The sequence below is a fragment of the Lissotriton vulgaris genome, chromosome 2_1, assembly GCF_964263255.1.
Source record: "Lissotriton vulgaris chromosome 2_1, aLisVul1.2, whole genome shotgun sequence".
Taxonomy (NCBI): domain Eukaryota; kingdom Metazoa; phylum Chordata; class Amphibia; order Caudata; family Salamandridae; genus Lissotriton; species Lissotriton vulgaris.
Window position 1 is genome coordinate 369,677,059 of NC_141687.1, and position 13,281 is coordinate 369,690,339.

At 47.8% G+C, this 13,281-nt stretch overlaps 1 protein-coding gene across 1 annotated transcript in view; it reads left to right on the forward strand.

Moving 5' to 3' along the window:
- Positions 1-9,894: 9,894 nt before the first annotated feature.
- VTN (vitronectin) overlaps positions 9,895-13,281 on the forward strand; it is an 85,072-nt gene continuing 81,685 nt past the window's right edge. The window contains exon 1 of the mRNA XM_086955174.1: positions 9,895-10,152. Coding sequence (XP_086811300.1) covers positions 10,089-10,152 — 64 coding nt within the window. The 5' untranslated portion in view covers positions 9,895-10,088. The remainder of the gene's footprint in view (positions 10,153-13,281) is intronic.

Genomic DNA, 13,281 nt, shown 5'->3' on the forward strand with positions numbered 1-13,281 from the left:
GCTTCTAACTATATATGGAATTTCAATGGTTTTATGCGAGTAAAATAAGGTTTTGTAAATGCTAATTCCTAACTATATATGGCCTATAACCTATGGTTTTTTCATTGAATTTTCAAGGTTTTGTAAATGCAAATTCCTAACTATATATCCACTATAACCTATGGTTTTTTCTGTGAATTTCATTGGTTTTTTAATAGCAAATATGAAAAGCTTTAAAATGTCAAGTACGTGATAGATAAAAACATTTTCGTATTTATGCACGCTGATGTGCTTTGAACGCTGCACCCCCCCCCCTCCCCTCTTTTGCCTTAGTAGTACTCTCTCTTTGCAGATACTGAAGGGTAGTTAACGCAGGCCTTTACCCCCGTTGTAATCCGTCGTGCCTCCTTGTCTCTCCATTTGATTGATTGTTGTCCAAGCATTTACTGTTTTAGAATTGGTTCTCTTTGGATCATTCTCTATTTACAAACAAGCACAAAGTCGCAATACTCTGTTTAGTCTTTGTAATCGAGCAAAATCAGTAGGCCACTAATTGGATCTCTTTTTGACCTCGCTAAAATAGAAATATTAGGAACAACCCTTCTTGAGAAATACGAAAATAGTGAGATGAACTGAGCTCCACACCATGAGGGCTGCAAGACAGCTCGGCTCCATCACCCATCCCGCACAAAATAACGACAAACCCTATGCAAATATTAAAAATATAGACAACACACCAGCAAAGAAACAGGGTAAAACATTTTATTAAAAAACTATTTACATAACGTTGGTTTATAAGATGATGTCAGTAGTGGACCGATGTGTGAATAGATCGAAAACAGCACAAGGCTCCAAGATCCGGATAGCAAGCTCCTGGATGTTGGGTGCCATAGTTTAGAGTTCTGAATTTCAGCCTTTTTCAATGCCTGTGCTTTGTTGAATCAAAATGGCGGCTTGACACAAAGCTGACTCAAGCGTTGTTACTGATGCTATGCAGACCAAAACTGGTTTTCAGTTTGTACATTTTTCTAGATTTTTCAATCCAAGTTTGGTTGACTTTGTAGAACGATGGCTTCAGATTTTCAACATACGGTGTGGTGGCGCTGACTGGGAGGGGGCGCTTCGCTCCTGCCCCCTCCCCAAGTAAGATTTTCATACGTGAAAGTACGTTAATGGTTTTGGTCCCTGAGATGCTTCGATGTCACTACCATTCTCAAATAGCATAAGTTCTGGATGTTGGGTGCCATAGTTAAGAGTTCTGAGCAGTGCTTGTAACACTGTCTGAAGCTTATTTCCACCTACTGCAGCTTCACTATTCTCAAAGTAAGTGAGTGTCGTTTGTGGACCTGACTGCATTAGAAAACAATGTGATATGTTACCTTCCTAAACAGCTTGACGGAGGCCCCTGAGGGGCGGTGTGATGGCCATGGACTCGGAGAAGACGCTTGGCTCCGACACCCTCCCCAAGTCTTATAGCACTGGTGTAGCCTGAGATCGCCCCCGACATAGGCGGCCGGCTCCCGGGGTCCGGCGGAACTTTTTGCCTTTTGATGACTCTTCAATTCTGGACCTTGTCCCACAATCCGTTTGACCTGAAGACAAGCTGTAGTGGGGCGCCCCTTTATCGTTTTAGTTGCCATTCCGCCCGCTTTTGCTACACTGTGCCTCTTCCGCCATTCAGCTGTTTACCGCCCGCTCTTGCGACTACAGCGTCTCGCTCACCATGTAGTTGAGATGCGCCCGCTCTTGCGGTGCAGCGATAGGCGGCTGCCACAGGACTCTCAAAATGGCGGCCGGCTCTTCGGTTTTGGGCCTGGTCCACTAAAATGGCCCTGGGACACCTTGGAACTCGGACGCTTGTCTGCTAGGGCTTGGGTCCCATTCTCGAAAAGCGTCCCCTCAGCCGTGAAGATTCTACAAAAGTCTTGGGGGCCTCCGACTCCCGCAGGCTTCTGGTGGGGAGCGGCTGCCATGATTGCTCGTGGAATGGCCACGACGGAGCTACGAGATAATAGTGGTCTCATGCTGACGCCAGCTTTAGTCTGAAACATCCAGAAACACTGTAGACTACCAATTCGATCAGTTCCGGTAGCGCCCCAACATGACCCGGAAGAGAAGAACTTGCCCTCCCCTCTTTGACTGATGGTTCTTGTTGCCTGTCCCCTCTGTTGTCATTTAACAGAACTTTTTGGACTGCTGAAAGGGGTTGTGTTCTGAACGCTGGTTGGTGGAGACATTTAGACTATATTCTTGACCTACGTTGTCGCGTAATGCGTTTTATGACACGCCGCGTTAGCGCACCCGGAAGTGATCCGAGGCGCGGCGCGCAGCGCGTAACGTAAGCATAACAGGTCATGTGACTTGTTAATAAAACTTTTCATTGGTTCATTTTACTTTTGTTAATTTAATGATGAAAAGCTTGGTCATATGACCTAAAAATTACGCTTTTTATTATTTTCGAACAATATTTTTTTTTCAAACATATGTTATAATATTCCAGGCTAATGTACTTTCCCGGAAAATTTACAACTGTCTTGCAAGTAAAATATATTCCTTTTTCGAGAAAAAGGGCGTTTCTTCCTTCCATGACGGAGCCGTTGAGTAAAAGAGATTCGGCCTGCTGTCTTAGTCGCCGATACGCCTGATTATCAGATTCTTATCGATCACTTTATGTTGCAGACATGAAAAACACAACTGCCCTTGACCATTTATCTTTACTGCGTTCCTACATATTATACCTTTTATCCGTCATGTAATTGGACTGCTTTATTTCACTTGCCTTTTACTGATTCGAAAACAGTCACTAAAAGTAAAAACTTTACAAATGAAAATACTACTACCGTGTTTTGTTTTAAAAACCTTTATTGTGAAAATGTCAGTATACAAATACGGGCCTATAACCACGTGGGCCGGCCACGGAGCAAACTGAAATCGTATATGATGAGGAGACATTTACACTGTAGAAGAACGTAACGAGCGGGCCATTAGGTGACAAGAACAAAGGTGTCTAACAGTTGCGGAATCGGTGGACGTACATTTTGTAATTAAAATACGACAGGGCCACTTACAATAACATTTTCTAGATATACATTTGCGGGCAAAGAGTTACGAGTCCCATTTATACCGGCGCCATTTTGGGCGAGGCCGGGCAGGTCCAAGATATAGTCAAAATGTCTCCACCAACCATCGGCCAGACCAGAACCCCTTTCGGCCCTTTATGCTACAAGATGGTGTCTTCCATTCAGAAAATATTGGTGGCAGCATTTTGAAAGGAAACAGAAACAGCCGTTCTCCTAGTGAGTTTCACATTGTTACATTTAGGAAGAATGTTGAAGAGTAGTATGTGGAAAATCTGAAGCCATTTTTCTACAAACTCTCAATCAGACTTGGATGGAAAAAAAAAACCTGAAGAATGTACAAACTGAAAACCAATTTTTGTCTGTATAGCACCAACAGTAACGCTTGAGTCAGCTTTGTGTCAAGCCGCCATTTTCATTCAATCAATAGCGTCCCCCTGCACACATTCAGGGACCTGGTCGTGTCTTCAGATGAAACGCATTGTAGGAAAAGAAGCAGAAAGGAAAAGGAAAAAAGTTCCGCCGGACCTAGTGAAGCTGCAGCAGGTGCAAATAAGCTTCAGACAGTCTTACAAGCACTGCTCAGAACTCTCAACTGAGGCACTCAACATCCAGGACTTGCCATTCGGATCTTGGCGCCTTGTATTTTTGTTTTGTTTTTGATGGAGGGGAAACAACAAAAAACAGGCATTGAAAAAGGCTCAACAGTGCAGGGCGCCTTGTGCTGGTTCCGACCTATTCACACATCGGTCCACTACTGACATCACCTCATAAACCAACGGGGCACCCCACGCCGACTTTCGGCGCAGCATTGTAGGATGGCCACACCAGTGCGGCAATTTGCTGGACACCACCTCGGTGCCATCCAGATCTCGGCGCGTTCATTCAATCAATAGCGTCCCCCTGCACACATTCAGGGACCTGGTCGTGTCTTCAGATGAAACGCATTGTAGGAAAAGAAGCAGAAAGGAAAAGGCAAAAAGTTCCGCCGGACCTAGTGAAGCTGCAGCAGGTGCAAATAAGCTTCAGACAGTCCTACAAGCACTGCTCAGAAATCTGAACTGAGGCACTCAACATCCAGGACTTGCCATTCGGATCTTGGTGCCTTGTGCTGGTTCCGACCTATTCACACATCGGTCCACTACTGACATCACCTCATAAGCCAACGGGGCACCCCACGCCGACTTTCGGCGCAGCATTGTAGGATGGCCACACCAGTGCAGCCACTTGCTGGACACCACCTCGGTGCCATCCGGATCTCAGCGCGTTCGAGTCACTGTGCCGGAAGAGTGACCGGAACTCAGCTGAACACGCCGTCTTTCGGCGCAGCATTGTAGGATGGCCACACCAGTACGGCAATTTGCTGGACACCACCTCGGCGCCATCCGGATCTCGGCGCGTTCGAGTCACTGTACCGCAACAGTGACCGCAATTCAGCTGGACACGCCGTCTTTCGGCGCAGCATTGTAGGATGGCCACACCAGTGCGGCAATTTGCTGGACACCACCTCGGTGCCATCCGGATCTCGGCGCGTTCGAGTCACTGTACCGCAACAGTGACCGCAATTCAGCTGGACACGCCGTCTTTCGGCGCAGCATTGTAGGATGGCCACACCAGTGCGGCAATTTGCTGGACACCACCTCGGTACCATCCGGATCTCGGCCCGTTGTGCTGCCTTCGGCCTATTCGCACATCGGTCCGCTACTGACGCCGCCTCACGTGCCAACGGATTTTCTACGCTTTTTGTAGCCCTATGTCGCATAACAGGTCATGTGACTTGTTTATAAAACTTTTCATTGGTTCATTTTACTTTTGGTTTCCTAAAGATGGAAGGCTTGGTCATATGACCTAAAAATAACACTTTTCATTGGTTTAGAACATTTTTTTTCCCAAACGATGAAAGCCCCACCTTGTTTCTGGATCATTCAGACTGAAGCTGCCGTCAGCATGAGAGCACCACCATCTCGTGGCTCCGTCGTGGTCATTCCGCGAGCAATCATGGCAGCCGCTCCCCACCGGAAGCCTGCGGGAGTCGGGGGCCCCCAAGACTTTTATACAATCTTCACGGCTGAGCGGACGCTTTTCGAGAATGGAGCCCAAGCCCTAGCAGGCAAGCGTCCGAGTTCCAAAGTGTCCCAGGGCCATTTCAGTGGACCAGGCCTAAAACCGAGGAGCTGTCCGCCATTTTAAGAGCCATGTGGCAGCCGCCTATCGCTGCACTGCAAGAGTGGGAGCAACTCAACAACATGGTGAGCGAGACGCTGTGGCCGCAAGAGCGAGCGCAACTCAGCTAGATGGCCGCCAGCTGGGGAGGCCCATTCACGCCGGCTCCCCCACGCCCCCCCCCCCGAGCCGCCGCACGCCAATTTTCGGAGCAGCATTGTAGGATACCAAAACCAGTGCGGCAGTTTACTGGACATCACCTGGGTGCCTGTCGTACATGTTGTGTCAGCCATGTGACACTGGACACAAACCGCTACTGACGAGGCCTCCCCCCGCACCACCCGGGACGCCCCACGCTGTTTTTCTGTGCTGCATTGTAGGATCCCTAAACCAGTGCGGCACCCAGGCGACATCACCTGGGTGCCGTCCAGAACTCTGCACGTTGTGCTGCCTTGGGACTATTCGCACAACAGACCGCTACTGACGAGGCCTCCCCCCGCCCCACCCGGGACGCCCCACGCCAATTTTCGGAGCAGCATTGTAGGATCCCTAAACCAGTGCGGCACCCAGGCGACATCACCTGGGTGCCGTCCAGAACTCTGCACGTTGTGCTGCCTTGGGACTATTCGCACAAAAGACAGCTTCTAACCATTGTTGCTTTTTGTGTTGAGAAATGTTTAAATGTTTTTAGTTTTTGTTCCGTTTGTTAAAGTTAGTAGTTAATAAAGTTTTATAACCTTACTTTGTTGGAGTGTTATCTATTTTTTTTAAAAACGGGTGAATGGGGCCTTGAATCGGGTTATTGTCATGTGTGGGCTTTGGAAGTGTGCTGCTGCAGGATCGGACATTTCAAACTCAAATGCACGTTCTTTTTCTTACCTTTCCGAAGCATGGAGCGCAATAGCAGGCAGAGAAAGGGTGATGCACGTGTTGAACACTACCTGACCTGGCAAGTTGCTGGCAGTGCCCCCCCGCCCGCTCCTGAAAGAGGGCACACACACACCGCCGCCCCGAGTACTTCACAAATCTTTAAAAGACCATGCGCTTGTTCATGAGGCTTAAATGGTTTATCACCTCTTCTAGAACCCCTGCATCGACCCTCTGACGTTTCATGGAAAAATTACCATGTAACACAATACCAAGCCCTGTCAGCTGAAACCCCCAAGGAATCGTGGGGCATATTATCAAGGGGGTTTATCTCCGCTTTTTTGGCTTTAAAAACCATGAAAGCGGAGATAAAATTATTTCCCTATTATCAAGCTGTCGCTAACACCAGTTAGTGACAGCTAAAAGGAGATAGCGACCATCTTGGGCCCCGCTTTGCATGTCAGTGATACTTATCACTAATGACATGCAAAGTGGCGTGCCAAGATGTTAGCGACTGGAAACAGTCCCTAACATCGCTACCTTCTATTACCAACTTTTGGAGATATTCGCGCTAAGCGCGAATATCTCCAAAATCTAACACCTGCCCTGAGCAGTTCTTAGCCATGTTATCCAATGGGAGGTGGATAACATGGCTAAGAGCATTTGCTCGATAATACATGAATATCGCTGACTTTTCTGCGATAATAGCAAGGTTTATCTGCGATAAAAATCGCCGATGTGCGGCGATAATTTTTGTCTCTAAACAAGTTAGAGACAAAAATTATCGCTAGTTGTTCGTAATATGCCCCCGGGTTTTTGCTTGCAGAAATCGGGAGGCGGGAGACTAGCACTGAAATCAGTACTCACACGCCTGAATCAGGAGGATTGGCATGTCTGAATTCTCTACAGCTGGGGCCATAAACTACATCCGCAGGGTTAGGTGATAGCCTGGAACCAGCCTGGCATCTAAAATGGCTGCCGTGCACGACAAAATTGTGGCATTCGAAAAAAGGCAAGATGGCGCAGCCGCTGGAAGAGATGTATCAACATATATCAGCCTCCTCAGCCACCCTCAGGAAACATAGGGGATTAGGATATGTCTCCCGCACCCCCTTATACCTAGTACTTTAATTAACGAAGCACAAAATGGCGAATTCCCGTTTCGCTACCAGTTTGCGGCCCAGTTCGCGGCCCGTGAAGCGCTTCTACCGTGAAAAATCATTTTTTTTTTATTTTCCCCACGGGACCCTTTAATAACCCCAACAACATTCCTAGGGGGTCAAGAGGGGGATACCTTGCCCCCTTTCATTAAATTCCCCCTTAGTTTTTCACCTTTTCTTCTCTCTCGATCCTACCGAGAGACAAGATGGCGGCCGCTCCGGACTGTCACGCAGCAAAAAAAAAAAAAAAGCTCACGCACAGCCGCTGGAAGAGATGTATCAACATATATCAGCCTCCTCACCCACCCTCAGGAAACATAGGGGATTAGGATACGTCTCCCGCACCCACTTATAACTAGTAATTTAATTTACGAAGCACAAAATGGCGAATTCCCGTTTCGCTACCAGTTCGCGGCCGCGCTTCTACCGTGAAAAATCATTTTTTTTTTTTTTCCCCACGGGACCCTTTAATAACCCCAACAACATTCCTAGGGGGTCAAGAGGGGGATACCTTGCCCCCTTTCATTAAATTCCCCCTTCGTTTTCCACCTCTTCTTCTCTCTCGATCCTACCGAGAGACAAGATGGCGTCCGCTCCGGACTGTTTAGAATGTTGACAGACACCGGAGAGCCAATCAGCTTTCTGCGCGCAAAGTTCCGATAAGCGAAAAGTAAGCGGACCGGATCGCTGCCCAGAGCGCTGTTACAGATATATATCTTGGTTTGAACGTTAATTTCTCAAAAACTACTGGAGCACATATATTGAGACCTAGCAAAGGCACATCGGGCTAACAGTCCCTACAATTTTGCCAAGTTTCGTGCAAATCCATTCAGCCGTTCGAGCTAAAAGTGAGTCCAACCGCCCTATGGAAAAATGAATGGGAAAAACGCGTTTTGGGACCCCCCTTTTTTCTCAGCCCCCCCTTGACGAAACCCCACCAAATTTTCAGGGGCTGCTCAGAAACAAAATGTGCCATTTTCCTGAAAATTTCAGCCGATTCCGTCCACAAACGCCAAAGTTATTAGACATAGAATTTTCAAAAGTCCCATAGGGAAAAAATTCTAACTATATATACCTACTGGCGATAGCCAGTAGGTAATATATATATATATATATATATATATATACTTAATGTGAAGTTTAATACCATGTAGACCTATACTTACCTTATACATATTTACCTTTTACAATATCTCAATATCTTTGTGGATGATATTTCCTCCACGATATTCTGGTGTCATACCTTTCTCCCATATGAACGAGGACATCTTCCGATTCGTTATGTGAGAAGACACCTTCACCCACTTATATTTGCCCCTGAAGTGGGGGACGCTGACGTCACAACAGTAAGTGACATCACCAAAGGTGGCTTGCACCATCAGACTCATTGCCTCCCCTCACTCACCCCTTAGATGCGATTGCATCAGAGAAGCCAGCGGGTGAGCAGCGTTCTGAATGAGCTCCGATCTCGCCCCAGAGAGGCCAAAGAGTGAATGTGTGGCTCAATTTGCTCCAGTTATCGAGCTTCTGGTGGCCCTACATCAACTATGAATCAGATTAACCATGAATGACTGTCCAAGTCTTGAAAAGTGATTTCAAGGAGGGGAAAAGGGGGTAGAAGGCCTATCATGTAGCCAAAGCGCTTCTCAGGGTGTCTTTGACTCTCCTGTACTCTGAATACCTATTCTCTCGCTGACTCCACCCTCTGAGCACTGAGAACAAATAGAAGGGTTCAGCTTTCTGCTCACCTTAGACCTTCGGCCTTGTTTCTTTGCTTTACCACCGATGCAATATTTAGACCGATGTATTGGAACGCTGTGTTTATCTGGCAAATGGCAGTGCACTGGAGGGCAGGTTTAAACAAACTCCTGTTCCAGTTAGAAAGGATATGTGTTTGGGAGGAGAGGCGACAGGAAGGATCTATCCGACGCCGGGAGTGAGTGGGGGGAGGGCTCTCAAATCCTTCAGGTGGGCACAATTCAGCCCAATGCCAATGCACACATGCGAGTTATGAGAGAGGCAAGGGTCCCTCTTCACTTGCTGCCTAGGTTTGTCCGGCGTTGTGTGTTATGCCAGTGGGTGGTGATGAACCATTGTCTCAAGAACAGAACCAACTCGAGTTGCGTGGGGAGTGGGTGGATCGGGAAGACGAGGTGCACAGTAGATGTAGCAGGTGTGGATAGTTGTCACATTTTAAAAAGATGGGAAACGTACCTGAAACTCGGGCCTAAGGGCATGGTAGGTTCAGCAAGGGGTGGGTGGTGAGGGTAAGTCGAAGCGGAGGGGAGCCATCGATGAAGGGCGGCTGTGGCACATATAACTGTCTGCGTGTGAGCAAGATGCCCTGGCATGGAGCCAACACCCGGTGGCGCGGCCCGGTTCGGATGCTCATTGATTATCGATGATGATCAGTCACTTCTGAATGAAAAACAAGAGCAGGGAGGGGCGCAGGTACCGCATACGCAGCAGGTGCAGTGGAACCGGGGCATGAGGCCCTAAAGGGGGCCATTCGGTTCCGGCTGGAGGTAGAGGGAGAGGTGAAGCCAATGAGCAGTTTGTGCAGATAGGACAGGAGGGTTCGAGGACAGGCAGTGAGTGCAGAAGTAGAAAGGAGGTGGCGGGGGAGGGCGGCCAGCCCAGGGTCGAGTGGAGTTGGAGAGCGTGTGTAAACAGGAAAGGAGGTGAAGGGGGCGGCAGGCCCTGGCAGGGGACGCTTCGGAAGGGGGCGGTGGGGGGCAGAGAGGAAAGGAGTGGGTGGAGGGCAGGCTTATTGAAGAGCAGAGCCACCGGCCAGTAGAAGGGTCAGTTGTCCAGTGGCACGGAGGAGCTTCTGGCTGCAACCATGAAGGCGCTGCTCCTGCTGGCCACAGTGCTGGGCACCATCTGCGGGTCTGTGGCTGATGAAGGTAAGGCTGCTGTGATCCCAGGCCGGGGATGCAGCGGGGTACGGGGGCGACATGGCCAATCATCGGGGGTGCTAGAGGGTTAGCGGGTTCCAAATTGAGAGCCAACAGCTCTCAAGCCAAACAAGTCTGTGGCCGTTTATGTTGCATTGACATGCTGTCTGCATAGCTAGATGTTGTATGTTGAGTCACTGATCAACCCTCACTTATAGCACATTCTCTTGCCCCCTTTCTCTGATTTGCCGCTCATTGACTCTCCCCATCTTTTTTTACTGCATTCTCTTACTTGCCCCAAACCAAACAGTCTTGCATCCTTATCTGCTATAAATCTTTAAACGTGAACTGTGTTTGAAAGTCTCCTCTGCTCCAGCTGTGCAGCGCTTTAACCATTCTTTGTAGCTCGTCCAGTTCTGGAAGTCCAGCAGAAGTCTATTCTTAATCCCACCACAGTACGATAGAATTCCGGCACTACGAGTCCACACCTTATTCAACAGCAGGAGCATATACAGATCTGAACCCCAACTTTCACATGAGGCCAGGACATTGGACTGACTGATCTCACCCTAAAGGAACACACTGCCAAGAAAACAAAGATGTCTTAGTACCAGTTCTCTCTGCTAGAAATAAAGTGAAACCATTCCTTCTGAAAGTGGAATCAAAATTGCTGTTCAAGCCCCCGTTTTTTCGCACCTGAATGGTGGCAATGCCCTTTTCACCAGCCTTCCTTACTGTACATCTGTTTCCCATATGTTCATCCTACATGCAGCAGCGTAAAGAAATATAACCACTCCACTCACACCCTGATGGAACTCCACTCACTGCCTTTGCAAGCCCTCGCCATCTTCAAACCCAGCTGCGCCCTCTTCAAAGCCAGCTCTGCCTATCTGGCTGAGAGGCTCACTAGTCACTGCCTTCTGTTGTTTACGTTACACCCACTGCTAAGGCACCATTAGCCTGGAGACAGAGAAATACAAAAAAGATAAAAAAAACTTGGCAACAGGCCTTCTACATTTATATACCAAGCACCTGGAACATCACCAATGTCATCAGTACTACCCCAATCATGGTCCAATCTAGGAAAGAGCTGAAGACACAAAGCTTTATAGAACACTATATCATGATGCAGTAACAATCCACTTTTACTCTTAGAACCCAGCTTCCCTCAAATCCCACCTTAGCTATGTCTTTGCCATGGACCCTCTATAGTGCTCCACTGGCTTTTGGTTTTTGTTATATAACAACCACATACATCCATGCACGCAGCCAGACTCACTCCTACCCACACTCTCCTTCTTGCTCACTCTCAGCCCATCCACACTCCCTCATCACTCATCCATACTCTCCCTCCCACCCAGCATCCACTTTCACATCTGGCACCAATTCTCGCACCAGGCCCTTGCTCTCATACCCATGACCAGTTTTGCACGAGGCATCCATTTATACACGTTCACACTGAATGCCCACTCTTGCACCCAAAGCTCTCCCTGACAAATGGCATTCACTCTCACAGCTGGCCTCAACTCATACCCCACACATCTCTCTCGTCCTCACTTTGTCTCTCGTGTCACTTATCTCTTTTCTTCACTTGCCCCTCGATCCTCACCTTCGCTATTTGTAAAGTCAAGGGAAAAAGATAATGAGTTGGCATTTTTTATCTGCATTTTCAGGTCGAGCCTGGGCAGCGTATGCGCTGCTCTGCGAGGCATGCTGTCTTAGAGTATAGACTTGAAGCCCCGCCCACTCTCCACCCATATTTGTCATTGGCTTGTGTCAATGTACTTTGTCAATGCTGGTTTCTGATTTGTTAATAGGCTGGTTAGTCCTTCATTAGTACCGCCTTGTCTTCATTTGTTTTACCTCTGTTGTTACACAATATGTCTTATTTAGTCTATAAGCATTATTTTCTTTAATGAGATTCTCCTACAGCAGGCATAACCTGCTTTCCTGCAACATTCAGCGCGCCATGCGCACTTTCAATTTCCAAGCAGCTTGTGACAATGGTGGCTGCTTCTTTGAAATTAAATAGGTCTTGCATTTACAAAGTTTGAGCTATTGGCATTAAAATTACAATGCTTTTTATTTATGTTTTAACTATCAAAACAGATACATAAAAGGAATCGAAATTTGCCTAGCTTACGTAACGGTAAGTTTCAATTCTATTAAGGACACGGAGGCGAGGATTATGCTATATCTTCCTTCGCTTTATTAACATAAAGACTCCACAGCAGCTTAGGAAAAGATATAATAAGAACAAAAAAATGCTTTAAACATAAAGCATTGACGTAATGTTCAACAAATCAAACAACAACTCCCAAGAGTCTCTTTGCATAACAATAGTCCACAGTCCTTCCACACTGTCCATCATCACTATATAACCGGACTTCTCATCATCTTCCTCCTCTTTCTTCGCGCAGATCACGCTTGAGCCTCATTGGTCCTGCTTAGCACCGTCGTTGCCTGTCAAAAAAGGAACAGCATCAGCGAGGTGGCCCAGGAATGCGACAACAAGGCGAGGAGCATTCAGTGATTAACACAGTACTGACAATGTAAAGGAAAACGCTTTACTTACTGCCATACGGGTGGGTAGAGACACCACTGTGGCCTGGGTTGGATAATCCTCGCCTCCGTGTCCTTAATAGAATTGAAACTTACCGTTACGTAAGCTAGGCAAATTTCGATTCTATGTCAGGACAGGAGGCTTCAGATTATGCTAGTTTAAAGCTTACTTACCACCAACTGAGCCAAATCCACCACCGGCTTAAAATAAAACCTCTTGAAGGTGGAATCCGAGGACCAATCCGCTGCTCGCATTAGGTCCTCCAGACGAGCACCCACCGAGAATGCCTTAGAGGCCATGGCCCCCCTGGCGGAGTGTGCTCCAAAGAGAGAAGTATTGATGCCCGCTTCTTGCATGACCCAGCGCACCCACCGAGCAATAGTGGGGGAGGAGACAGCTTTGTGTGGCTTCTGCAGGGCAATCAACAACTGACGTTCGCCCGGAGGGCGCAGATCCAAGGTCAGGTCCTCATATGCTTTGAGGCACTGCACGACACACAACTTAGGAGTGTCAAGAAAGGCTGGATAAGAAATGGAACGCGACGACGTCTTAGTGCGTCGGCCCACGGTAAAAGT